The 22,662-nt window shown below is 41.7% G+C and overlaps 1 protein-coding gene across 2 annotated transcripts in view; it reads right to left on the bottom strand.

Annotated features, from left to right (window-relative positions):
* Positions 1–459: 459 nt before the first annotated feature.
* The window catches only part of SLC12A8 (solute carrier family 12 member 8), a 63,664-nt gene continuing 41,461 nt past the window's right edge, over positions 460–22,662 (bottom strand). Inside the window, exons 7-14 of one of the 2 annotated variants that reach the window (XM_028743791.2) lie at positions 21,594–21,681; positions 20,674–20,761; positions 12,871–13,017; positions 10,870–11,539; positions 9,394–9,491; positions 8,243–8,360; positions 5,395–5,455; positions 460–1,847 (exon numbers count right to left, since the gene is read on the bottom strand). In XM_028743791.2, the coding sequence (XP_028599624.2) occupies positions 1,682–1,847; positions 5,395–5,455; positions 8,243–8,360; positions 9,394–9,491; positions 10,870–11,539; positions 12,871–13,017; positions 20,674–20,761; positions 21,594–21,681 (1,436 nt within the window). In that variant the 3' untranslated portion in view covers positions 460–1,681. The remainder of the gene's footprint in view (positions 1,848–5,394; positions 5,456–8,242; positions 8,361–9,393; positions 9,492–10,869; positions 11,540–12,870; positions 13,018–20,673; positions 20,762–21,593; positions 21,682–22,662) is intronic. The other variant, XM_077935047.1, reaches the window with a different exon arrangement.

Consider the following 22,662-nt stretch of genomic DNA (forward strand, 5'->3'; position numbering starts at 1 on the left):
TAATGGGGCCTCCTGCTGCCGCTGCACAATTTCTGTTCTCATCCTGAAGTGAAGTTCTTAACCCCAGGTAATATTTCTGGGTTAGCGGAGTCTGTAACCTAAAGCGTATGTAACCCGAGGTACCACTGTATTACGTGGCAGCTGCCAACAATGCCAGTTCTACAGATCAAAGTGGTCGAATAGGCATATATTGTGTGAGGCAACCCTACAAGTGGTCCCATGTTTATATACTAACACCTTGAACTTGGCCCAGTGGCAAATAGGCAACCAGCGCAGATTTCTGAGAGGAGCTACATGCTTATAGGGTCATGTTCCTGTCAGCACTCATGCTGCAGCATTCTGCACTACAGCTTCCAGATCAATTCTCCCAGTTCCAGAGTCAGCAACAAGCTTAGAGCTCCTGAAAATAATCCATGGGTACCCACTAACTGAGTCGATTAATTCAGACCTGGAAATATATTTGCTGTTTAACGTTTTATTACAACTGCTGTTAATTTTTCACATCATAAAATAAGAGGTTGGTTTGGCGGCGGGGGCATGTTTCATGTTGTCCACCCTAAGCACCATGATACCGAATTCTGGTACTGCTCCAGTCTGAGTCCATGTAACACATGATTCCTCTTGATGACCTGTCTTCCACACAACCATCAGGTATCATTAAAACAGTAGATAAAAACGGTAGATAGACACAGTAGCTGGGGGTGGGGTAGAGACTTAAGGGTCAGAAGCACTCAGCCAGGTTAAATAAAAAATTGTCAAGAGGGTTTCTAAGTCAGCCTTGTAAATGCGCATACAAAAGTACAACAATGTTCTGGTAGCTGGCAGAAATGGAGCTCCATCCCCCCTCTAACACCCCACTGCACTTCTATACAGAATGTGGAGATGGGGGACTTCCTTCCTCAGGTGGCCTGCTTGGTTTCTATGCTTGATCCAGAGAAAGGTTAGGGAGCACTCTTGCCAGCCTGCTCACTTGTCTGCATGCAGCTTATTGTTAATTCTGAGTTAATTTCTGTGCCCGATCACAACACGCAATCCTCATTTTAAGCTCTGATGGTTTAATTTTTTAAAAAAATTCTCAGTTGCTGCATAGAACGTGTCTGATACGGGGCTGTCTGTTTCACACTACAATGGGTAAGGGGCACTACATATAGATTTAGCATTGGTTCTTTCTGGGCAGCTAAAGTTTGACAAAACTGTGTCTCCAAAGCTCAGTTGTCTAGCAACTCACCTGCTGAGTCTACCTATACTGAAGACTACTGTTGCTTCCCTTTTTCATTCTTCTGGTATCCTGTACCTATGGTTTTCTGAATTACATGCTAAGATATGGACATATTAGAATTAAGTGTGTCATATAAACAGTCTACAACAAAACCAGAAAACTTTATAAAACTGTATTTTTTAAAGAAAAAATATGAACTGTGGAGTTATCGGACACAAATACCCCCAATGTTCTGGGAAAGCTGCAAAACTCCTTTTGGGGGGGGGGGGCGGAATAGAAGAGAACAGAACAGAGTTTGGAAGCCAAGGCTTTAAAACTCCCCCCCCCCCCGACTCCCTCCTTTAATTGGAAGTTTCAGTATTCATTAAAATCGGTTCTAAAAGGGAAAGCCTTTTAATCAAGTGGTGTGTCTGTGGCCAGTGTTTTTAATTGGCTGGCAGATTGAATGGGCATGTTGCTTTCTCATTGGAACCGATTAACAAACTCTTCTCTGGTGATAAGAGAGGAATGGTGGTAGCGGTCCCGGGAGGCAAAATCTGTATTCTCTTCTGTGAGCTGAGTGGTCTCCATGCCAACTGTTGCAAGGGACGGTGTCACAACAAATCGCTCCTCCGGGGATGGCTTTCCCCTGAAAAACAAAAGGAACGCAGAACCTTCAGATGCCCCATTGTTTCCCAATACATCTGCAGCTGCACTCTTGAACTGTGTAAACAAAAATAGAAAAAAAGAGAAAGAGAAAAGGAATCCACTCTGCTATGCACAAAGACACGGCACTTGAAGAAAGAATGCAAACTTTTCCTTATGACTTGAGGGTTTGGCCAAAATTCATCATAGACTCTTTCCTTATGTAAGTTTTATTTTGGTCAGTGAAGGTTTTTTTCCCTTAATACATACACTTGCATCTCTTTGGTTATTTCCCAATTGCTTCAAATGCTCCAGGCATATAAAACTGCACTAATGTTTGGTCCAATTAAATCTATACCTTATGGCTGAAGACCAGCTCATGTAAAATAATGCCTGCTCGTTTGCTTTTAGTGCTTTCCAGTTAGGATGCAACAATTCAAAGAATGAAAAGGCCAGAAAATTCATCCTGCACTTTTGTTGTTTTTCAGCAAAATCGTAAAAGACTACTAAGCACTTATTCAATGCCTTTTAAAATTATACTTTTATATTCTGAATGTGAATTTAAATGTACTTAAGACCAATCTCAATTGCATTCACATCTAATTTGCAGAAGCTTCCTTCTTAAACTGTTGTAGGAAGTGCAGTAGCATTTAAACCCTTAATGTCATTAGGGCCTTTTGAATTACTAAAATGTGTAAAAATGCTTCCAACTAGGGCAGTTTTGCTATATAGAGGGAATGAGTAAATACAGCCCCTAAAAAACTTGTAACATGTTCTTACTGCAAGAGGCACACATTATGGGAGTTTCCCTGCCACCAGTTGTGGCCCCAGAGTGGTTACATCTTGAACTCACAAAAATGCTAGCAATGAAAGACATCTCTTTGCAAGTGGTAAAGTGGTAAAGAATATGGTAAAGGCATGTTGGGGGGGGGGGAGTTAAGTTATTCATCCTCAATGAAATTCTGGACCACATCCGATGGTACTCTTGCTACCACTTTCCAGACAGCACTTCAAATTGCTATATTCTTCTAACTGCATAAGAACTGCATTTTCCTAACAGGATGTTGCAATTTGAATGCTTAGTCCCCAAACAGAAGCACTTTCTTAAGAGAAGATATCAAGATACTTATCAACAAATGAGAAACTTTATATTTGTTGCATTATAAATTGATCATCTGGGGGGGAAACACTCTACATAGGAAGGTTGTTCCAGATGTACAGCACAGAGCAGCATGGGATATAGGAAAGGGGCTCCTGTAACAACTGTAGAGATGTGGGAGTTGGCAGGTTCAGATATTTAGGAAGGGTGCCTAATGTTGCACCTGCTGAAATGCCCTCTTCTACAAAATTACTAAAAGTTATTAAGATTGCTGTCCTCCTTTGTATCTAGTAGAAGTACCTGCTGACACATGAACTTATGCAAAGTAGTGAAAATGAAAAGATAAACAAGGACCCCTATAGGAAGAAATATAAGGGATGTGGAAAATGACAAGCAAAGAAAGGTAAGATATGTGTTAATCATCTATGATGCTCTTCTGTATTTCAAGAGACATGGTTTCTGATGGATGGCAATTTCACGTTATGTTGTGGATATAGAGCAACTGCAATAATTCTTTGACGAAAACTGAAGGAAGCTGAAACTGCGTTTTTCAGGGTTAGAGAATGTAAGAACATATTTCTAGCATCCTAAACTTGTGTTTGTTTGTTTTTTTAAAACCCTAATTGAAGGTTTCCCTCAGTTAGTTTGATTCTTACTATTTCACTGGTTTGTAAATTTATTTGAAATTACTAATATTATATTTACCAGGACAGGTGGCAATAGGTAAGAGACTTTGCTTCTTTGCTCTATATGTCATCTGGTAAGTTCACAGCTAGTGTTTACAACATGTGAAGCAGCAATAGCAAATACAACAGAAGAGGGGACACTTGGAGAGTCTGGGAAAGCGTAAAGCAGCAAATGACCATAGAGAAGGACCTATACAGCAGAGTAGCCAATATGGTACCCACATCCCCAGATGTTCTTTAACTATAGTTTTCATCATCCATGACCATTGGCCATGCTATCTGGTTGGGAGTCATTCGGTACCCCTGCCAGAGAAGCTAACTCAAAACAGCCAGGGAAGTTCAGAATTCTGTAAATGAGTGGTTTGGTCAGGGTGATTTCTGGCAAGAGAATGACTTGGAGGGAAAGGGTTAAAAAGTTCCCCACCCACAAAAAAACCCCACTATAGCCTCAGTGGCTGCATTTTGTAGAAAAAAACTTATGTACAATGATCACAGAATGATGCTGTGTGTGATATGTAATTCTACTCTTAATATGGTAAAGTTAATGGTAGTGCAAGTACTTATAAAACTAATGTTATAGCTATTCACACACACATATCCATAAAAGAGTGCATACAGCTCTAAATCCAACAAAGTGTAGCTGTTGACGATTATTATTATTATTACTGTTGTTGTTGTTGTTGTTGTTGTTGTTTACTATTATTATATTTCTATACCACCCTTCATCCAAAGATCACAGGATAATTTACAATACAAAAAAACACAAAAATACATCCTATAATAACAATCATAATATATAATCCATAATATAATATGGATTACTGTGGAGACCTCGATGACTAGCCAGAATATTCTCCCATATTTCACTACTAATTTTAAGGTCTTCCTCCTTCCCCATCATTGGTTCCTTGTGGACACAATGGAGTTGCTCTTCATTCAACCAGAGCATCAGAATCAATAAGGTAATTGTACTACCTGCTGATGAATTTCAAGAATGCACCATACAATGCACTTAAGTGCACTTGCCGATCGCATGGTCGGCGGTTCGAATCCCCGCGGCGGGGTGCGCTCCCGTCGTTCGGTCCCAGCGCCTGCCAACCTAGCAGTTCGAAAGCACCCCCGGGTGCAAGTAGATAAATAGGGACCGCTTACCAGCGGGAAGGTAAACGGCGTTCCGTGTGCTGCGCTGGCTGGCCAGATGCAGCTTGTCACGCTGGCCACGTGACCCGGAAGTGTCTGCAGACAGCGCTGGCCCCCGGCCTATAGAGTGAGATGAGCGCACAACCCTAGAGTCTGGCAAGACTGGCCCGTACGGGCAGGGGTACCTTTACCTTTACCTTTAAGCTGTTACGTTATGCATCTCTGCAATGTAGAAGATAAAATGGAGGTGGTGCAGTTAACCCTACCTTAGGAAGTGTAGCAAAAGTCTTGCTCCCTCAGAATCTATTAAAAGTGAGATTATAGTTGGTATGGTGCCATTTAGATTTAGCAGGTGGGTTGCAGGAGAGCCAAGATTCATTATAAGCAGGGCAGAAAGAATTACTTGGCCTCTACTTAATTAGCTATGCTGAATGGCTTATGAGAAATATGTCTTGTGGTATTTTGTAATATATCTGAGATCTAAATAACTTAGATTGCAATCCTATACCTAGGATTAAGTGTCACCGAACTCGATGGGACTTAATTTTTACTCATGGATAGGACTGCACTGTTAATCTCAAATTAATTAAGGATATGAAACGTCTCTTTTCCTAGTTAACACCAACCTGCAGGCATTAAGTAAAAGTTGTTTTATCCATTGGAAAAAGCTGAAGTTGGCTGCTACACCTGTAGAAAAAAAAGACAAAATAAGTTGCACTATTGATAAACTCCTGTTAATAACTTGACACACAATCTAAAACCCTGCATTGATCCTTACTAATCCAAGCTGGCCCAAAGTTTAAAGGTTTAATAATGGTGGGGATGTGTTTTTCATATTTCTCCTCAAATTGAGGCTTTGCGATAGTCACTGAATCAGTTAATGCAGGCTGTAAATAACACTTGAGGGCAAGACAGTTTGAGCATAGATGCCATTTAGTTTCCAGGAGAATTCAAAGTGCTGGTTTCGACCTATAAAGCCTTAAATGGCTCAGGACTGCAATACCTCAAGGACTGCCTCTCCCCATATGAATTGACATGGATCCTTCAATATTTATCTGAGGCCCTCCTTCATGTGGCTCCTCCATGAGAGGTCTGAAGGGTGGCAACCCAAGAACGGGCCTTTTCTGCATTGGCTCCCTGCTTGTGGAATATTCTCCCCAGGGAGTCTCACCTGGCACCTTCGTTACCTATCTTTAGCCATCAGGCAAAAACATTCCTCTTTCACCCTGCCTTCGGCTAATTAAACAAACTATGGCCGTTTAAATTGCAGAAGGGGGTATTGCTTTCGTTCCTTACTATGTTATGTATTTTTGTGCTTTTATATTGAAACTGCCCTGTAATCCTCGGGTGAAGGACTGTCATACATACATACATGCATTAAACATGCTTGTGCCAAAAGGTCCAGGCCTGGAAAGTGATGGCATGTGTCTTTGGACGCAGAGTCAGGATCTTATGAATAAGGAATCCCTGAACGATGAGATCTAGGGGGGCAGAATATTTAAGGTCTCCCTCTTGAGCCTTCAAGTTGCTGGCCCCTTGTTCACAAACCTAGCTAGACTTTGTTCAGACTCCCTGTGGTATTGACCCTGAACTGTTGCCTGACTCTGCACCACATTTTTGGCCTGAAGTGATTCCCTGTGCTTGACCCTGGTTTGTTTAGATGGCAACCCTGCTTTCCTTGGTGTTTTGCTAAGAGGTTTATATCTCCTATGGTTGAGGGCACCCACCCAGCAGGACTCTCCTTATGTTCTGACATGCAGATCTGTGGTTCTTTTTTGGGGGGGTGGGGGGGAATTTGCTTTTTACAAAATGGAGTCATTGAGACTACGATTTGAAAGAAAAGGGGCTGTTGTGGAGGGAAGAAGGTGATTGTGAACCCTTTTCTACCAAAAAAACTCCCACAAGCTGCATTTTACCCATCAAGAAAACATGCAGGCAACCATGCAGGTAAAAACTACACAGTTTGAGCAATATTGGGTGGTGGCTGTTTGTTTATTTAATAAAATTTATGTACTGCTTTATTGTAAAACAAACAAACAAACAAACAAACAACCCTCAAACTGGTTTACAAAAAGAATTTACCAATGAAATTTAAAAGGCAGTTAAAACAGCAATTTTAAACATTAAAAAATAATTAATCAACCGTAAGTTTAAAAAACCAGAGTAAAACACATGTCAACGTTCTACAGGTTTGAGTAGGCCATCCCCGCAGTGACTTGAGGTGAAAAGATAAGAACTGCCCCTGCAGTTCACCTCAAATTGCTTCCTCTCAAATTGCTTCCTCTGTGGCTGTATTTTGTAAGAACAAAACTATCCCTAAAAAGAATCAGGGAGCTACATCTACAGCTACGTAGTCAGTGAAATTGAATTAAAGCCTGGGAACCACTACGATAGGCTGTGGTACTTGCTATCTTAGTGCCATCGAGTACTACATTCTAAATCAGACACACACAAAACCCCTAAACACCTGACAGGCACAGACTCTTTTAATACTCTTTTAGCTTAAAAAGTATTTCCTCAGATTACATTTCTTGAATATTTAACATGTTTTACTTCATAAATCAAAGGGGCTTCCGCTTTGTAGTCAGAAATTCTGGTATTTAATGAGATTCTTATTGAGATTCCAATCTTCGAAGCATTTTTCTCAGGAGGATTTATCTAGACGGGTGGATGGGAGGTTATGAATGGATATGACCCACTTATATTTTCATCTTAAAAACAACATTCCTGTAAGGCAATAACTCCACCTAATTTATTCCACGAAGGTGCAACAGAATAAATTAAAATATTTTGCAACAGGTATCAACTAGTCAAGCCTGATCATTCTAAATGCAGCCAAGCTATTTAATTGGGCAGCCTGCAGGGCTCCCTAGATGTTGCTGCACCCAGTCTCTCATCAGACCAAGCTAAATGTCAGGAATGACAGAAGCTTGTAGTCAACATCTGGAGATCCACAGGTTCCCCATCCCAGATTCAAAGAATCTTATTTTATGACTTGCAACAAAACCATACATGTAATCTGCAGCCAAGCTCAGGGCCTCCATGTCAGACAGACACTGCCAGGTTCAGAGAGGAAGAGAGCAATGGAGAAAAGTTCTCAGTGACACCTCCTCTCCTCCCATCATTACGAAATTCATCTCCACTGAGATTTCCCAATGTTCAAGTCTCAGGGTCTTTCAGAAGCAGTGCAAGAGAATGGGTTGCACTGGAAGATTAGGGTTACATCAATAAAGGGATGGAAAGTGTAACTGCATTTTTATCTGCCTAACATTTCTTCTGCTACAACTGGATTGATAATGCTCTTATCATCATCATCATCATCATCATCATCATCCACCCCAACAACCTTTGATAGTCTAAGATACAAAAATAAGTAAGTAAATAAAAAAGTGTTAACATCAATGAGAAGATGGGACATTTTCATGCAACTGAAACATAACGAAAACTGAGACCGATCTAAGTGAAAACACTTACCAGGTGGTAGCCCTGGACTCACTTGACCAATGTAGAAATATAGAATAATTGCTAATCCCAAATTAACAAGAGTGTAGATCCACTGAATAACAAACATAATTGCAAGTGATCCTATTGCCTGTTGGAAAATGGAAAATGTAGGATTACTCTGGGGTACAGTAACTAGCGCTGCCATTTCCCCCCAGAATGTTTACTTTATTTTAAAATCAAACATTGCTAAGCAATCTGAAGGAGAACAAATTGCTTAGAATAATTCTTCCAAGTCTCACCCTACTTTTTACAACTTTTCAGGACCTGCCACAAAACCCATTCTGGTACTTAGCAGAGGTGGGGGATAACCTCTCATTTAATGATTAAGTCTTCAGTGGCATGGGAAACAAAATGCATTTTGAGAATGAAGCAAATTACATGACCCACATTCTCCAAATGCCAGTCTGAGCATGTGATTAGTCTAAATTAGAATTTTCAAAGAGCACATGGTGATCCAAATGGGAAAAGCAGCTGAAAATTTAGCTCCATTTAGTTTGAGTGACAGGCAGGAGAACACAAGAGTTCTACTAAATCAGACCAAGCGTCCATGTAGCCCAGCATCGTGTTTCCAATCATGTGACCTGCCAGATGCTTCTGGAAAGCCCAGAAGTAGGGCATCTCATATGCATACTGCTTCTGAATCTGGTAATTTCATGTAACCATCAAGACTAATAGTTGCTGATACACCACATCTGTATACTCACCCTTTAAAGTCCCCTAAATCACTGTTCACAAGGTAGGTTTTATCCATACTGAAATACAACAACTTTGAAATCTTGACTCCATTGGGTTCCATCTTACCCAATTGTGGACAGGTTCCTGGTGATGCTATACTCTAACTGGCTGGTTCATTTTGTAGTTCCCTAATTTGAAGAATCCCATAGTGTCCTGGCATCTCACTCCAGATTGCATTACCTTTTTTGCTACTTCTTGTTTCCTCCTAGGTTTCCAACCCAACACCTATACTGATTAAAACTTCGTATTCAAAGATACTCTCTTGCATCATATATATGTAGGCTTTTCTGTGAAGCTTGAAGCATCCCTATGGATCTGTAAGTAATGTTAGTTGCCACCTGCTTATTATCCTAAAGAAAGGTTTGAAATATTATAGAGTAACTCACACCAACAAGGGAAACCCAACGGTCACAGAGTCTGGAGTAGAAGGACGCTGGCATTTTCTGAATTTCTAATCCTTGGCTTTGTTGTTTTACATTTAAATCTAGAGAAGGAGAGAGACAGTAGAACAATGGATAGATTCTGAAGGATCAGGCCTAGGCACTCAAGTGCCCTTGATAGGGATCACATAGTTAACTATGCCTGAACAAAACTTCTTCCTTCTTCTGTCAGAAGTTCAAATCCAGCTGCAGTGTCTTCTCCCTCCCACCCACCCCAAAACTTATTGCTTTCAGAGGATACAATTCAAGTATCAGGTGCTGTGTTGTTCTGAAGTTTTCTAGCAACAAGCTAACTTTTCTCCTTCTCTGATGTGAAAGTCCCAAGAAAGCCCCAAGTCTGCTTCAAGAGCCAAAATCTCGGCAAGGAGAGCCTACTGAAGATGGTTAGTTTAGAAAGGGGCAAAAATTAAGGGATTCTTCAATGGCAGCTCCTCTGGAGGAGGGGTTTGGAGAGGCTCAGGTAACAATTTCCCCACTACTAAGCAGATGTTTTTGTTCCTGTCTACAGTCCAGCCTTTGTTGGCCAATCAAGACAACGAGGGGGCTCCTCACATAGATGCTGAGGGAGTGGCCTTCTTGGCATGAGGCTTCCCTGACGAGCTCCAAGGTTTCAGAGGAACATAAATATATCACTATACATGCAGAACATACAGCTGGCCAGTACTCCAGCTCTTCTCCTTTCTCCATCCCTTTCCTATTACTATATTCCTTGCAAAAATGAAAATGAAAATCCCAATTATTTGGAAACACAGTTTGTGCCAATAGCAATATATTATGCTACAACTAGTTCTGGTCACAGAATTTAGAATTTATTCACATTCAGATAACACAGCAGTCCAAGTTATGAGATCTTCCAATAAGATTGTTTAGGTAAGGAGAGTTTCTGCAGAGCTTAGCTACTGAACGCTGCATGCCTCAGGTCCTTTTCACACTACAATTATGCAGAAGGCAACATTTTGGAAAGGGAAAAATATACAAGCATGAAACCGAACAAATTCAATTTCTAGACCACAATCAGAATTATCTGATGAAGACCACCACAATCATTTCTGCTTGTAAAGAATGGAGAGTTGATGTTTAGGATGTTAACTTTTGGAAGCTATTCCCTCCCATGTCAAGGTAAAAATAAATGTTGCGATACATCTCACAGTGAAAGGATTCATATGTAGACTACTGGCACGGTACACTGTAAATAGTAAATCTTCCTGCACTGAATTAAATCTGGGCAACATTTCCACAGGCAAATTAGAGGAGAATCTCTTGTGAATCATTAAAACAGACTCTACAGTTATGAAAAAAATGATAAATTGTTGCCAGTTTTGACAGACTGACCCTGTAAAACCGATTTCCAGCCTTGCCTATGGAGGAGTACCAGCAATATTCTTCATTTTAAAAGGTAAGTTTAATTGTACTTCTTGTTACCTTCTGCTTGGTGACTGGCAGTTTTCTGCCTCTCTTCAAAATGCTGGCCTCTGTCTTGGTCTTGCTTCCGCCTGGATCCTACAGCAGCAGAACTCTCTTCGTCCTGGTGATTCAGCTCTGAAAAGCTCTGCATACTTTTGTCACTGGATTCCAGGTCACCACTGCAAAGATCCTGGGTAGAGGCAATGTTATTGCCAAGATCCAAGAGAAAGCTGTCTTGTAACGTTTGTTTGACTGCCTTCTTCTGCTTCCTGGGCTTGGCCATTTGGCTAACACCCATGTCCTTTTCTTTTCCCTCAAGATTGGCCCCTGGGTCTTGGCTGGGAGGCCTAAAAATATGATCCATGTCTTTTGTGAATTCTAGCAAGGTGCCATCGGATCGGCCTTGCATTATTCCACCTGATCCATAACAGGATGGCTTGTCCAGTATTAAAGGCCGAGAACAGCTGAGCCCGACCTTGGAATCCTCTCTCAGTATCCTTTTGGAGCTCTGCTGAAGTCTGTAGCTCATGGAGACAGAGAAATAGGAGTAATCCACGACAATATAGGTAAGCATGAAGTTTATGGTGACAATTGGAGCGAGAACATTCACTTGGCCAATGAAAACGAAGGCCATGGTGATAAGGCTTGTTAAGCAGATTGCAGCCACCGGGGTTTTGTTTGGTCCTTTCTATAGTTAGAAGAGAAAGAATATACATATTGTTATGTATGGGTAATAATCTGATTAGAATCTTTGCAGACAGAATTCATAGAATTCTATGGGTCCCTCAGGGACCCTGAGGGTCATCTAGTCCAAGCCCCTGCAATGCAGGAATCTCAAGTATGTCATACATGACAGATGTCCATCCAACCTCTGCTTAAAAAGCTCCAAGGAAGGAGAGTCCACCACCTCCCAAGGGAGTCCGTTCCACTGTCGAACAGCTCTGACTGTCAGAAAGTCCTTCCTGATGTTTAGTCGGAATCTCCTTTCTTGTAGCCACACTAGGGGAGGAATGAGTTAGCTCACTCCCCACACTTTCATTACAAATCCCTGCCCTGCCCCTGCTCAGCAGCTATTAATTGTAAACAACAACAAAAAGTACACAAACAGAGGCAGCAAGTGCGTCTGTCAGATCAAAGAGAAACATTGCGATGCATTAGCTTTAGAAGTTTAATGTGGACCCTCACTTTAAATAGTGCCTGTGTTCTAGAGTGTTTCTGAATTCTGGCTTAGAGAGAAAAGGTTCGCCACAGGCCTTCCCTCTTAAAACAAAAAAACAAAAAAACTTGAGAATCATTTGGCAAAGAAAGATGCAAGAATATGTTGAGAGGTAGCAGATGAGGTACGAACAATGTGGAATGAGGGTCCATTCCAAATAAACTTCATGGTTTAGAAGCTAGTTTGGGTTTTCTCTTACACAAAGTTTGGAAGATTACAGTGCTTCCTACTCAGACTGAATGGAGATCTAAATATCCCTCTGCTTCTGGAAACTCAATTAGCAGCTAGCTACTACTCTGGTGTGGGACATGGGTGGCGCTGTGGGTAAAAGCCTCAGCGCCTAGGGCTTGCCGATCGAAAGGTCGGCGGTTCGAATCCCCGCAGCGGGGTGCGCTCCCGTTGTTCAGTCCCAGCGCCTGCCAACCTAGCAGTTCGAAAGCACCCTCGGGTGCAAGTAGATAAATAGGGACCGCTTACTAGCGGGAAGGTAAACGGCGTTTCCGTGTGCGGCTCGCCAGAGCAGCGATGTCACGCTGGCCACGTGACCCGGAAGTGTCTCCGGACAGCGCTGGCCCCCGGCCTATAGAGTGAGATGGGCGCACAACCCCAGAGTCTGTCAAGACTGGCCCGTACGGGCAGGGGTACCTTTACCTTTACTTTACCTTTACTACTCTGGTGAGATAAACCAAAGGTATGCTTGTCTGGTGCTCGCTTCGGCAGCACATATACCAAAGGTATGCTTGTCTGAACTTTTGTGTACTGTAAAGAAAAGGCAGATTAGTCTATGTTCCATGTTTACATACCCCCCGTCCAAGAAATGCAAGTATCGGTATCACATTTTCTTGGGCGATGCACTGAAGGATTCGGGGTGCTCCATACAGACCTCCCATGCAGGATGCTAAAGATGAAATGTACAAACCAAGTAAGAATAAGAAGCCCACCAAGGACACCTAAAATAAAAGAAACAAAGCAAAAATTGGCATGTTTCTTGACTAATGCTGCATACATTACAGGGCTGGCTCTACCGTTAGGTCGAGTGGTGTGGCTGCCTCAAGCAGCTGTTTGAGCTGTACAGATGCTACACCTTCAAAGCACATTTGAAGCGCATTCTTTCCTGCAAATAATTCTGGCCACTGTAGTTTAGCCCTCACAGAGTTACCATTCCCAGCAACTCTTAACCAACTACAGTGCCAAGAATGTGCTTTAAAGGTATTGTGCGCACACAGCCTTAGTTGTCGTGAAAGGACACAACATGTTAGGTATTTCGTTTGTTTTCTTGTACTTCTGCTCCTAGGAAGACATGCTTCTGGGATTTTTTTGTGCACCTCAATTGAAGGTGTCATTTGCTGTTCCACATCAGACAGCAAAATGCCCTGGGCCAGTTCTGAACATCTGTGGGGTTACACAAGGGAGCTGGTATAGTATGGTGATGAGTTGGTAAATCTGGAGTCCAAATCTCATCTCAGCCATGAATTCACCAAGTCCACTCACACTCTCTTGTAGCCACTGCAGACTGGCACTCCGCAGCATGCCAGGATCTGATGTGGGAGGTCCCTAGGACTGTTTCCTGGGCAGCAAAGGAAGCCTCTGAGCCGAGCTTGCTGCCTGGGTAATTGGCCCCACCTGCTCGCCTAATCAGCAATTTGCAAGCAGGCATGGGTCACCAGGCTTAGCCAGCCCCTCCAGTATATAACACAGGCCACTCTGCAGCCACTTTTTGTTGGGCCACATCACTTCCCAGGTGCAATCCAGTAGGGGCATCCCCCCTTGATGGAGGTCGGGGACTCCCTCATTTCCAGTTGACCCCATAAGTTATTCTGGCAGGCAGGCCAGAAGGGATGGGGTCTACCCAATGCCTATGCGAAACTCCTTACATCTGCTGTCAATCAAGTTGTGGCCTGATTTCACCCAAATATTAGTTGCCATGTCTCTTATTCTTGGGTCAACCTGGATAGCTCAGTTGGTTAGAGCGTGGTGCTGATAATGCCAAGGTTCCAAGTTCGATCCCCATATGGGACAGCTGCATATTCCTGCATTGCAGGGGGTTGGACTAGATGATCCTTGGAGTCCCTTCCCATTCTATGACTCTATGATTCTATTGGGGAGGGCCAAAGAGTAGTGGGGGTGCCTTGCATGCAAGTGGTCTAGCGTGCGCTTCTGTTTTCTCTGCCTCAGCTACTGTTGTTAATTTATAGGTAACAGCGTTGTTTTACAGGGCTGGTGTAAGGATGATAGAGACAATATATGTGCAGAGCTTTGAACAGTTAAAACATAGTATGCTAGGAATAATTACTTCTAAGTGAACATGATTATGATCAGGTTGAAATCTAAACTCTAAAGAACATGGCAAAAAGGCGGGTGCGGGGAGAATGGCTCCCAATCCATTGGGAAGCTCTCCTAAAATGAAATGATTGAAATGAATGGCAGCTGTTCAAGTACAATTTAAAATGTAGGATTTCAGTGCAGCTTGCCCAGGAAAACATCCTGGTGGATATTTCATCTCTAATTAACACGAAAGAACTCACTTTAATTTGCCCTGCATAGCTAGCAAGTATGAGCTATGAACAGAGTGAAGCAATCCCATAGAAAAAGCTCCACTTAAGCAGCAGCAAGAAACCTGCACAGCTTACAGGAAATGCAGCAGATTCTCAGTTCCATTTACATACTGGAAGGAAGCCTGAAGAGAGTTTTATTTCAGGGGAGTGCACTTATGTAGACAGATAATCAAACCGGAAAAGACGCAGAAAGCTAAAAGCCTCCCGATAGCCGGAAAACAATCCCATCTATCTGCCTAATGAAGAAAATCAATGTTATAGATGTTTATTTTTTACATGGAATATAACCAGATCAGATATTTCATATGAATCAAAGTGTTCTTCTGAAACACATTCTAAATGATTTAGTGATTGATCTTGGATGTATGCTTCAAAAGGTGGCTCCTGTGCAATATCAAGGGGGTTGCGCAAGATTGAGCACTGAGTGGATTGGGTCCTTTTCTTTTCCTGTTTTAAATGTGCAAGTCACTTTCTTCTCAAACTATGTTAGAAAAGAACAACTCTGTAGCCCAACCTTGCACATGTTTACTTGGATGTAAGTCCCACTGAGTTTACTGGGTCTTATTCCCAACAGGGTGTAGGACTGCAGCACCAGTGCTTTAAGCAGTTTGCAGTTAGAAAAACTGCATTTTCCACCATTTGATCTAGTAATCCAACTAACTTTTTCCCCATGCATACTAACAAAAGGAAACAAAACAAAGCTAGCACATGTATCTCATGTTTATTATCTTATCAAGAAAACAACTAGAGGCCTCAGCTCATTCTGCATTACATATTCCCTACTAGGACCTAGGACCCTCGTACCTACGGGACCGCCTCTCCCGGTATGCCCCACGGAGAGCCTCAAGGTCCATAAATAGCAACACCCTAGTGGTCCCAGGCCCTAAGGAAGTTAGATTAGCTTCAACCAGAGCCAGGGCCTTTTCAACTCTGGCTCCAGCCTGGTGGAACGCTCTGCCTCATGAGACCAGGGCCCTGCAGGATCTGATTTCTTTCCGCAGGGCCTGTAAGACAGAGTTGTTCCGCCTGGCCTTTGGCTTGGAGCCAATTCGATTCCCTCCCTCTCTTTCTTTTTTCTTTTCCTTCTCCTCCTGTGATGAGGCATTTTAATGAGGCATTTTAATATTTTAATGTTTCAATATTTTAATGTTGCTTTTTAATTTTGTTTTAAGTTGTAATCATTCAACTTGTTTTTATTATTGCTTGTTAGCCGCCCTGAGCCCGGCCTTGGCTGGGGAGGGCGGGGTATAAATAAAAAATTATTATTATTACTAGATACAAGCAAGGTCTGCAAATATATTAAAACAGCGGACAGATTAGGCTTGCTCAGGAGTCAGATGAGATGTGACCAGGTAAAAGCACACCAGGTGCTTAACAGCAAGTAACCAGCACCCCATCTGTCATTAGGCCTAGACACACTACCAAGACTACTACTACATCTGAGTACTATTACCATTGTTTCTGCTCCTCATCAGTAAACACTCTGCTCCTTTTCTGGGTTTGCTAAGGGAAGATGAGGAGAGGGAGGAACACTGAAGTTGCTAAGCATCCGCAGGATAAATTGCACCAATTATGGATCATGTGGCTAGAATGAAACAAGGATTGAAGTTGCTGAGGGGGCACTGGAGGGTGGAGGGTGCCATGCAGGGAGAGCTATTCATCAAACCAAGGGTGCTGAGCCTGGATTGGGAACACTAACCTGTTATTTTTTGTTGCAGGTAGGTAGCCGTGTTGGTCTGCTGTAGCTGAAACAAAATAAAAAAAAATCCTTCCAGTAGCACCTTAGAGACCAACTAAGTTTGTTATTGGTATGAGCTTTCGTGTGCATGCACATTTCTTCAGATACGCTGAAACAGTGTACAGTGGACGCTTGGGTTGCGAACGTGATCTGTGTGGGATACATGTTCGCAACCCGCAGCGGCGCATCTGCGCACGCACGGGTTGCGATTTGACGCTTCTGCGCATGCACGACCACTGAAACCCAGAAGTAACCCGTTCCGGTACTTCCGGGTCTCGGTGGGTCCGTAACCTGAAAAAACGCAACCTGAAGTGTCTGTAACCTGAGGTATGACTGTATCTGAAGAAGTGTGCATGCACACGAAAGCTCGTACCAATAACAAACTTAGCTGGTCTGTAAGGTGCTACTGTTATTTTTTGCTATTGCACCGAGCAATCTCAGAGGGCAGTTCTCTTACATGGGAAGAACACTTAGCGCTCAATTAGCACCTGTTATTTGGGGACAACATAGCTAACTTCATGCTCCCCTCCTTATTCCCTAATATCTAAATGCAGACTGAGCACAGGAAGCAACCTTATCCGGAGTCAGTCCATTGGTTCATCAAGCTCAGTACTGTCAAGGATGACTAACAGCTGCTTTTCAGGGTTTCAGACAGCAGACACTTCCAGCCCTACCTGGAGACGTAGGGGATTGAACCAGGAACTTCTGCATGGAAAACAGATGCTCTACCAATGAACCACACCACTGAACTACAAGCCTTCTATAGCTGACATGCATTTAATAATAATTATATAATTTCCTAAGAAAACATTCAGTTTTATGTATATATATCACCTAAGAAAATATGGTATATCATAGTAGTACAACCCCTACACGTTTACTCAGAAGTATTTCCCACTTTGTTCAATGGGACTTTCTTCCTAGTAACTGTGTTTAGGATCACAGCTTGTTTCTGCTTATGAAAGCAGTCTGCAGGACCAGGAAGATCAAAGAATTCCTGCAGTCTTTCAAAACCAATAAAGCCCACACAAAACCAAACTAAGCTTCTTTCTTCATATACTAAACTGTGTTGCTGACAGAGAAAAAGAACAGAGGAAAGGGGAGGGGAGGGGGGCAAGGAATATACTTTTTCAATTGGAAAATGAACAAATAAATAACTGATTTGAAAATAGCATTGCTACCTACTATCATAATACATTTTTAAAAGTCATCTCCCTGTGCATTTGAAAACCAATAGTGGATTGTATCAAGATTCGCATATAATTTCAGTTACCCAAAAGGTCTGTATTTGAAAGTGCTACTTGACATTCCATTCACAACTTGGAAGTTGTCTTTTCATTGAAAAGTACTTTTGAAAAGCTCAAAAATACACAAACAAAAAAAAAAAGCCCACACCATTCAATGAAGACAAATTATTCACAAGGAATTCTTAATTCAGATTTGATCACCTCTAATATCCCATTTGCTTTATTTCCTTCTCTCTTAAGTTCAACAAAATTGCATTTGATGACAATGTTACTTTCAGAATAAATGACAAATATACTACCACGTTATTTTTCACAAATTACATTTGCCACACAAGACCAGCAAAGAGCAATTCTGTCAGCATATTTTAATCCTTTTATTACATCAGCAGCACCTTGTATAGCTCAAAATAGAAAGAAAGCCCTTGTCTCCTGATTCTTGTGTTTTCATGTTGAATAGAGATGGGCTCAAGCTTTCTTTCCAAAAGAATTTGCTGAGCAGTCTCTCTTCCGAAAAAAGCAAAATTTAAACTAGCGTTTTCCATATGGCTTGCATTCTCTCTGTTTGCTAAAGGTAACAGCCAAGTGTTCTCCTTCTCTACTGTGCTGGACCCATTAAATACACATTATGACAACAAGCCTGGCTAGACCAGAACACAGTGTGAACTGCATTCACAACAGGGGATTACTTTCTAGCAGACCAAGTAAGAGAGCTCCATCATGATTGGTCTGATGTCTACAGGTTTAATACCTGCCTACACAACAGGAATAACAGAGATCTTGGCTCAGGTCCCTGCTCAGCCAGGAAGCTTACTGGGTGAAAGTGAACCAGGCACTATTTCTCAACCTGACCTCCCTTAACAAGTTGTTGTAAGGATAACATGGTAGAAAATAGGAGTTGTCTTGAGATCATTGGAGGAACAGCAGGATTAAAATGGATTGTGATAGTTAATAACTAGTGAACCAAAAGCCAAAGGCAGGCTACAATTGAATGGCTATTCAATAACCCTGTTTTTGTAGTCTCTCGCTGGCAGCAAAATCAGGAGGGGTTTGGGGTTTTTTAGTTTGGTGGGTTGCAAATTGTTTGAGCTTGCTAGCCCTTTTTTTTTTACTGCACAACAAAATATGATGAATCAACAGCTAAGTGACCAGCAAAGAGAGCTCTTTAAAGGTGCTTCCAGACTTTTGCCATTTTGGGGTGGTAGTCAATCATGTGCCAGAAAACGGAGGCTGTGCAATTATAGTTGGTTGGGAGGTCTTATGCAACAAACCTGCTTCCCAAAAAGACTGGACTTCTTTGTGATAAGGAAAGTGACATGAAATACACTGGGAAGTGTGAGATAGGATGCAACAGAGATTTCCCTCGGGCTCTGTTGAACTCTGCCATTTGGAGAGAGGCTCAGTGCTGCAGAGGGCCTGGCTACACCTGCCAATATGTAGTCTGCCATCCAGGTGCTGGTCCAGACCCATATCTGCTGAACTTCAACAAGATGGCAACATCATGTGTCTTCAGACCATGCCTTGGAAGTATTAAGAAACTGTTCTTGAACATGTAAGGGCAAATTGCTGAATTGCATCCTTAAGGATGCAAAGAACCAAAGAATCATAGAGTAGGAAGGGACCACAAGGGTCATCTAATCCAGGCATAGGCAAACTCGGCCCTCCAGATATTTTGGGACTAAAACTCCCATCATCCCTAGATAGCAGGACCAGTGGTCAGGGATGATGGAAACCTCTGGAGGGGCAAGTTTGCCTATGCCTGATCTAATCTAAGGCAAACTTGATTATGCAGGAACCTTTTAGCTCAAGATGTCTCCCCGGACTTTCAAACCAATGAAGTGCTAATTTCAATCACAATAAGCTAGAATGGGGAATTAAAAGGAAACCTTTTATATCAGACTTCATAGCTACAAATTGGCATATATATATCACAATGGAATGTCTAGTATTTAATAATCCTCTTAACTTTCACTGCAGTTATGCTGGGCTAAATCTGAAAGTGTAAGATTGACTTTCTGAAAGGGAGCCTTTATAATTTTATTTAGCAATTTCAGTTTGGTCTGGGGTTCCAGTGAAGGAATAGGGGATACTGAACAATACAGAGCATTTGCTGTTTGATAATATTGGCCTGCTTTAATTCTTAAGGCTCTTAGTTCAATCCTTCTGTTAAGAGGTAATACTGAGATCTGTAAGAGAATGTAAGCTGCCCAAATCAGTTTTCCACAGTAAATTGTGTGGGATATCACAAAAAGAAGTAGACCTTCATACTGGCTACAAAGTGTAATTTTAAGGGAGCAGTTCCCACATTTTTGTTTACAAATGGCCATTTATTGTAAGCTGCCCAAGGAGTACCATACAAATGCTGAAAAGTAAATAAATAAAACTTTGATCTGCATAATAAACAAAATTCTGCAGATGTACAGTATGCAGAGTTGTATCTATGTTGTATCTATGGGGCTTGGTGCATAAAGATAAATAATATACTACATATATTACAATATACTACATTATGATCACTACAGGCATTTGAAACGAATAAGAGAAGTAGTTTGGGAAATCCTAAAATCTCGTAAGTCCCTTCTCTGTCTCCATTCCTCTAACTCTTCCTGGAGCATATAGCTCATATAGTTTGGTCACCTGTGATCTATACTTGCTGCTGCTATTTGTGTAATATACTGATCACATGTGTAACACGTTGCTCTGCTTCAGGGAGCAAGGGCACACACAATCTCTTGCCTCTGACTGAGAATCAAAACATAAGTTTGCTGTACACCTGAACCACGTAGACTTTGGCTTGTTTAAACCATAGTAAGCCTAGTTTAGACAGTGCAAATGCAAACTAAAGTGAAGAAGTGAGGTGGCAAATCAGATCACACAAGGGAAGGAAGACAGAGTGCACAAGTCCAGCACTCATCTACATAGTGCCAGACTATGATTTGGCTTTTAGTCTGAACAGACTCAAGCTCCAGGACACAGAAATCCCATAGCTTGTTTTCAAATATGCAAGTTTTCAATTATGCATTTTCAAATTCATCAGTTTTATGTAGCTAGAGAATCTCAGTTAGTTACCTTTTCTGCCATCATAAAATCATAGCGCAGTGATACCCGGGTACAAGTGGCTCCCAACAAAAAAACAAATACTATGTATAGAAACCACCTGCGAAGAAATAAAAGAAATATTAGTGTCAAGCATATGAGGACCATCAATTATTTTTCTAAATTATGTTAGGCATCTAGTTCCCTACAGTATAAAATTATCCACTTAAGTAAATAATCAATGATAGTAGCATGTAATCTTCCTTGCTCTACGTTCTGAAAATAGTTGCTTCATTGCTATTCCCATCTGAGTCGCTGCACAAGTGGTGCCCAGAACTAGACACAGGTGAGATCTGACCAGTCATATTACCCAGTAAGACAAAGCATATAGGAGTATAGTCAAGTACTTTAACTACTGTGCCACAATCTCTGGTTACAAATCGAAGTATTTATCTGTAACCCAAAGTGAGAATCATTTAGGTAGCAGTGTATCTCATTTATTATAAATTCGAATCCAATGGGATCCTTTAAGAATTATTTCTAAAAATCCATTTGCTGTGGAATTTATCTAGGGATCTGTGGTGGATGTTAGAGAAAAACTCAGCCTGTTTGTTTCATATTCCTTGTGGCTTTTCCCCCCCAACTAGAGGAAGAGGTTGGGGCTTTCCCCCTCTTTTCTTTTAAGATTTATATCCATTTCAGAAGAATCTCAGCATCCACAAATTCTTATATATCCTCTAAATCAGAAATAGAAGGTGGGGGACAAACATTAATTCATTATTCTTTTTGCTAAGCTTCCCAGGAAGGTTCTTTGACTGTCTGCCTAGGTTTGATTTGTCAGGTAATAAATAAATCTATTTTCATATTACAATAATCTATATCACACATGACAGAAAGAAAGTTACCAGGAGGTTTCCTCATAAGCACCACCACCTTGTTTTCAAGGGACTTACGAAACACCTATAGCAGATAGGGATCCTAGAGGGATATCTGTTGCAGGCTTCCTGAGATCACCACTCATATTGAAGCCAGCCATCACACCTGCGTTTTGGGGACACGGGAAAATAAAGAGGACACTGTGTTAGATTGCTGTAAGACAGTAGCCTTTTTAAAAACATCACCGGTGCATATGCTGATATCAGGGCCATGTATACAAGCTTTGTGATGAAGCCATCAGGTATCCAGTGGCAACAAGCTACAAACTACATGCCCACAAAGAGGTTCTTTGTTCCAAACTGGACAATGGCACTGGAAGAAAAAGCAGAGATTTAAACAAAAAAGGGCTTATCTCAAAACTATCACTTGAAAGCAGTCCCCTCTCCAAATGACCGCTGACATTCAACTCTGCAAATCATTCAAACAGGCCACACATATTATGTGGGTAGTGTACTCCAAATATATTATAGGTTCTGACACATTCACAAGATAACTCTTGTTACAAAATGTTTAGATCATGAGCCTTCAGGACAAAGGGATCCAGCATTTGCCCTTTATGTCTGTGATTACTGTTACCCACCCTCTACCAATTTGGTATAGGTGGGCTCTCCTTAATGAATTCATTGCAAAGTGTTCAATTGGTAACTATTTGATAGGACAACAGTCACATACATACACTCAGTACGCAGGGGAAAGGATTACCCAGCACCCTGCAACACACATCTTTCTTCCAAGTAAAAAGGCACTAGAACTGAACCGAAAAAGCATTTTCCTATGTTACAGCTTACAGCAGCTCAGACAAAGGGCTTATCGGCACTTCCTCTTGTCCCACTGCTCTTCCCAAGGGAAAACCACTCCTTAGGACTCAACTGGAGCAAACAGCAATCTGTTTTCAGTGGGTTGCTGTTTGTTCCGATTTAGAGCGAGTTTTCCCTGGGAAAGGAGGAGGGCAAGGGAAGTGTGGGCAAGCTAAAAGTCAGTTTACAGTATCAATAATCATCACCTTCTTTGCTCTGACTTGGGCCTTTCATTCTTACCTCAGTTTTGCATTCACACAGTAGCAATCTGTCATTTTTGTCTCAGTTC

Source organism: Podarcis muralis, chromosome 1, assembly GCF_964188315.1.
Source record: "Podarcis muralis chromosome 1, rPodMur119.hap1.1, whole genome shotgun sequence".
In the NCBI taxonomy this organism is placed as follows: Eukaryota; Metazoa; Chordata; class Lepidosauria; order Squamata; family Lacertidae; genus Podarcis; species Podarcis muralis.